The sequence below is a fragment of the Gymnoscopelus braueri genome (assembly GCF_963280865.1).
Source record: "Gymnoscopelus braueri genome assembly, chromosome: 3".
Lineage (NCBI taxonomy): Eukaryota > Metazoa > Chordata > Actinopteri > Myctophiformes > Myctophidae > Gymnoscopelus > Gymnoscopelus braueri.
In genome coordinates, this window is record NC_137612.1 from 4,191,024 (window position 1) to 4,196,283 (window position 5,260).

At 39.9% G+C, this 5,260-nt stretch overlaps 1 protein-coding gene across 1 annotated transcript; it reads left to right on the forward strand.

The window, feature by feature from the left end:
• The first annotated feature begins 598 nt into the window (after positions 1–598).
• LOC308081738 (uncharacterized protein) lies at positions 599–4,667 on the forward strand. Its single transcript, XM_080423356.1, has 5 exons — positions 599–714; positions 1,488–1,786; positions 2,076–2,199; positions 3,226–3,879; positions 4,320–4,667. Exons 2-4 carry the CDS (start codon positions 1,492–1,494, stop codon positions 3,662–3,664), a joined length of 858 nt encoding a protein of 285 aa, XP_080279482.1. The 5' UTR covers positions 599–714; positions 1,488–1,491; the 3' UTR covers positions 3,665–3,879; positions 4,320–4,667.
• Positions 4,668–5,260: the final 593 nt, after the last annotated feature.

Here is a 5,260-nt window from a genome sequence, read left to right on the forward strand (position 1 = left end):
GCACAGTGTCAACACGGTGACACGTCACCGCTGGCTGGCAGCGTCATAAGCCTTGATACAAGACTTAGGTCTTAGATGATCTTCAAAATAATGTTTAAGCTTTCTCCCTGTTTAGCCCGTACATCTACATTAACGTTCAAATTTTAAATATAAAGTGCTTAACCCATGGCCACGGATGTCACAATTGTGTACGGGTACTCAGAAGTACCCGTGTATTCAGTATTGTTCAATAAAAAGCATTTTAATCCGATTGGTGGGCATTTTCTCATAGAGTTATAATGTATCAGAGTGCAATACACTTTCCAACCGATAGGGTCACGTGGTTGAAAGCATACGGAGAAAATGGCCACCAATCGGATTAAAATACCTTTTGTTGAACAAATATCGAATATCCGGGTACTTTTCAGAGGCCGTACATAATTGTAACATTTGTGGCCATGGGTTAAGCACTTTATATTTGAAATCTGGACGTTTTTGTAGATGTATGGACAAAGAAAGAGAGAAAGTGCAAACACTATTTGGAAGATCATCCAAGACTGTCATGACAGATGACCGTCTTGAGATCCTAGGCTAGGCACGTCATTTCCCTGCGACACACAGTGAATGAGACTCAGAAAGCCTTAACGTTACGTTTTAATCTTAAGGCATTTAATTTAAACAACATTAGTTTTGTATCACAGCGTGTATTTACACACCTGGCCGTATTGATATTGTGTAAGTTGTTGATCAGTTATCTGGATAACTCGTGTTCTTGATTATTGTTTTAAATAGCCTGTTTAGCCACACTTTGATGGTGGCCCACTTGGGGGAGATTTTTTAAATTTCTCTTAAGCACAATGTCTTATCTTAGCCACAATACGGAAGTACTGTATAACTCGTCATTGTTTCAGTTTGTAGTCTATAGAATGTAGACATGCTGAACACTATGGTTATCAATTTGGGGCAATAAGTCGATCTAAAGTTGGAAGATAATTTAGAAAAACGACGGCAGGCAAATTTAGACACACTTCAGCATTGATTGATTGATTGAATACTTACTAGATGTGCAAATTGTACAGTCAGTGGTACAATTATACGATGGTGCTAAAAGGATAACACAAAAAGCCCCCTGAGGGCTTATTTCCATTGTGGTCCTGTGTATTAAATTCATAGAGATAGCAAATACCCAGGATTGTGTGTAGTCTACTATACTGTACCTTGTACAAATGTAGGCATATAACTATATGATTTTACAGTCCAAGTTGGACTGGGGTTAGAATGTCCGTTATTACCCAGCTGTATGATATAATCCTATTCATTATTGCATATTTGTTGGGACAATTAAAATTATTAGGTGGTGTTTCTCTGATTGTGTCTGTCTCTCTCTCACACACACACACACACACACACACACACACACACACACACACACACACACACACACACACACACACACACACACACACACACACACACACACACATAAACTTATTCTGTCTGTCTTTCAGAATAATGCCCCTGCCACTAGAGGCAATGTCCACTAGAAAGCGAAGGCCCAACTGGACCGACCAGGAGTGCATATTCCTAGCCCAGTTGATGGAGGAGAGGAAAGAGGTGATCAGGGGAAAGTGCAGCACTGGAGTGTCAACGCAGGATAAAAGGCAAGCCTGGGAAGAGATATCCCAAGCCATCAACTCTGTTTTTCCACAGATTCAACGTACCGTGTCCGACTGTAGCAAAAAATGGGAAAATCTGCTGGCAAAAGCAAGGGAAGAAATCAAAAGACAGAAAATGCAACTGGGTGAAGGTAAGAAAAAACTGCTGTGTGATTAATAGGTGTATTATGTACCTTAAGGGCACTGTCTGAAGCCTTGCCTTGGTGAAGGAGAATGATGCGAGGCTACATAAAGAAAGGCTAAAATAGCCTGAAAGCTATAGAGTTTCTCTCTCTTCCCTCTCTTCTTTCTCCTGTTCTGGAAACAAACAAAAACATTTGAACTTGCACAAAAACACATTTCACCCACTGTTTTACACTTGTAAACCTGTGATGTGACAATAAAGATGATTCTGATTCCTACATGATTTCTCATTCACAGATGCAGAGCTTTCACTTGAACAGTTCAGCCATATTACCCAAATCGTGATTTCTGTGATGAATTCAGACAGGCTGCTGCAGGATAGGAAAGACCCGTCAATCATGCACATGATGGACAGTCAAAGGTAAGACATCTTCTCACTGCAACTTTAGACCTAGATTATAGACAACGAACAGTTGTTGAACCTGGTCAACATCCAGTGAGCTAGATAGATAGATACCTTTATTTATCCCGCGGGGGAAATTCAGTCGCCCAGAGGCGGCACAGCAGTTAAGGTTACAGAGTTACAGGTAAAGAGTAAGGAAAAGAAAAAGTACCGTTGTGTACAGCAATACAAGGCAAAAAGAAAAACAAAAAGCATCAACTATACAGAGCAACGGTATACAGAAGTAAAACCTCTACAACTGTCCTGCACTATGCAGGAAAACAACAGTGTCTCGCCGTGTCCCGTCCTGCGCTGTACAGGAAAAGCAACAACACAGGTTACAGTGTCTTACAATGTCTCACCGTATCCCGTCATAAGACAAATAAAGTGTCCATCAGTGCCTCATAAGTGTCTCACCGTATCCCGTCATAAGACAAATAAAGTGTCCATCAGTGCCTCATAAGTGTCTCACCGTATCCCGTCATAAAACAAATAAAGGGTCTGTCTGGATTTATCGCTTGCAAATTTTAAAACATTAAGCATAACGATGATGTTATGGACATTATTTGCAGGGTAGCTGGGGAGGCAACAGCTGTTTCTCTCATAGTTTCTGCTGTCTCCCAGGGCAACAATTACAAACAGGACGTTCACAGAAGTTTGAAACGTTCAGGACTTTATTATTTACAGAATGAAACCATCTATATAATTTAGCTGGTTGTACCTGCATGAGTGACGAATAAATAAATCCATCTTGATTCTTGATATCCTTAAATCAGTGCAGTATAAACATCTAGTAGCAGCTACTATGGCTGCTTCATCACATGGGACTGAGAAATCCTTAAGTGACGGGGCAGAAAAAAAGGCAATGCTGCCACCAGAATTCCAATCGGAGTATGAGGTTTCACTGAAGCAGTTTTAAATTTAAATTGGTTTATTACAAATCAAATAACAAACCACATGACTATGTACAGAATTATTTTGTATTTTATTTTGTATTTTTTACAGCTTCGATGATGAGGATGAGGATGAGGATGATGAAGAAGAAAACAGCCGTTCAACAGGTGAACCATCGGCGGCAGTGAACTCAGTTCTGACAGACAACGGGCACCCTGCATGCGGCGGTTCCCCTGCTATGCATTCAGCACACTTCAGTGAGCCCTCTACCTCTCCACCGACAACAACACACAGATTTGTTTTTACCGAAGCCTCTAGTTCCTCGGCAGTTAATTTCTCCATGCCTTGTACCGCCATCCCAACCACCAGTGGATCACACCTGGCCTCTTCTCACTGTGGCTCCACTCCTTTGCAAGAAAGACAGGACTTGGAGATGTCTGTGCTCAGAAGACAAGAGGCTGTGCTCAAGCTTCAAGAGGAATATTATACTCTCAAAATTAAGCTGATGAAAGACCAAATGGCAGAGCCGACACGTAAAAGACTAAAGTAATGTATAGGAGAGACCCTGCAGCACTGTGGTGACCTGTGGCTAGTGGTGAAAAGTGACCAAAATAATAAATGCTATTAAGGCTGCAATCCATATTTTTTTATACATGGGAGAGGGTCTGTCTGTTTGTCTGTCTGTGTGTGTGACCGGAGCTAATCTCTCAAACCACTGGACTGATCAGCGCCAAATGTCTTGTGCACACCACCAGTACAGTATAGGCCAGTGTCTATCAACCTTTTTTGTGCCAAGGCACACCTGGCATAGCCAAAAAATCCCAGGGCACACCTAGATATACGGTATATATATATATATATATATATATATATATATATATACGGTATATGTTTTTGTTTTTGCATTATTCAGACATGCAAACTTGTAGCTTTTCAGCTTCCACTAGCCGTTTTGAATCCAAATAGGGCAATAGTGTGACACCTGACCCGAAAAAAAACAGCATTTTGTCACCCTTTTCACCTCGGGGCTGTTTGCATGCCTGATTATTATTATTGTTAAAAAAAAAAAAAAAAAAAAAAAGTTTTTTTATTTTTTTTTCCAAAATGATATTTTTTCAAACCTTCTTCAAACGGCGCGGCACACCTCAGCAGTAGCCCCGGCCCAAAATTGGGACGTTTGCCAGGGTTGATATACACTGGTATAGGCCACAGAAGTACCTCCACTCGTTTACTTTTTTTTTGTTTTATATTTGTGAAATATTTAATCTTATAATGGAAGTCAAAGAGGCTCTATTTAGGGCTGAAACCTTGCCCAAATTTGGAGTCGTACGTCATAGAAATGTCATAGAAATGTCATAGACGATCGACGTGATAGATGACCAACGTCACAGGTTGGCCACATGAAGTCCGAGATCCACATTGATTGTTCCCACGTGAATCGAATGTCGTGATTCACGCTGTTTTGACAAAAATGTATGCTGCCCTACAAAGCCGTAAAGTGCAGTAACTATGGAAAAAAAATGTATAAATGGGTTTAAAAGTGTTTCAACTGGTCAGCCAAATGAGATATCTGCATATAAGTGATATTACACTAATTGTATATCTGTTCTTGAGGTAATTGTTTATCTCCCAAAATCACGAAGGCAAATTTTTTGACCTTTTGGGATACAGTCGGTGTGTCCAAAAGAAACGCAGTTACTGCACTTTGTGTTGCAGTATGGTAGAGTATGTTAACCCTTTAAGACCGGGAACGCATCTCTGTCATTGTAAGATTTCTTTGGCTATCCAAAAATAGCAGATATACAAGCTCATAGCGCGGCACCGAGTGCCGCGCTATGAGCTTGTAGATCTGCTATTTTTTTTTTTTATCGTGAAAATGTGTGCAAATCTTTGAATCTCTGAATATATATATACTTTTTTTAAAGTGAAAGTTTTTAACTCAAATCTTTGCTTCTGGTGATTTTACAAATGTCTTCTAAATCCAACAGTTTCTTTTTTCCTTAAGTTTTTTTTTTATTATTTTATTTTTTACTTACTGTATGTTGCTATATAATCAATGGTTTTCAAACTTCTTTCATGTCAAGGACCCCCAAAATAATATGTATTTGTCCGCAGACCCCCTCCCATCTAAAAACATTTTGTTCCA

Excerpts from the sequence above, each read along its gene's own strand:
- LOC308081738 (XM_080423356.1), top strand. The coding sequence starts at position 1,492 with ATGCCCCTGCCACTAGAGGCAATGTCCACTAGAAAGCGAAGGCCCAAC. Across the intron at positions 1,787-2,075 it reads GAAAATGCAACTGGGTGAAG|ATGCAGAGCTTTCACTTGAA; the intron begins GTAAGAAAAAAC and ends TCTCATTCACAG. Across the intron at positions 2,200-3,225 it reads CACATGATGGACAGTCAAAG|CTTCGATGATGAGGATGAGG; the intron begins GTAAGACATCTT and ends TATTTTTTACAG.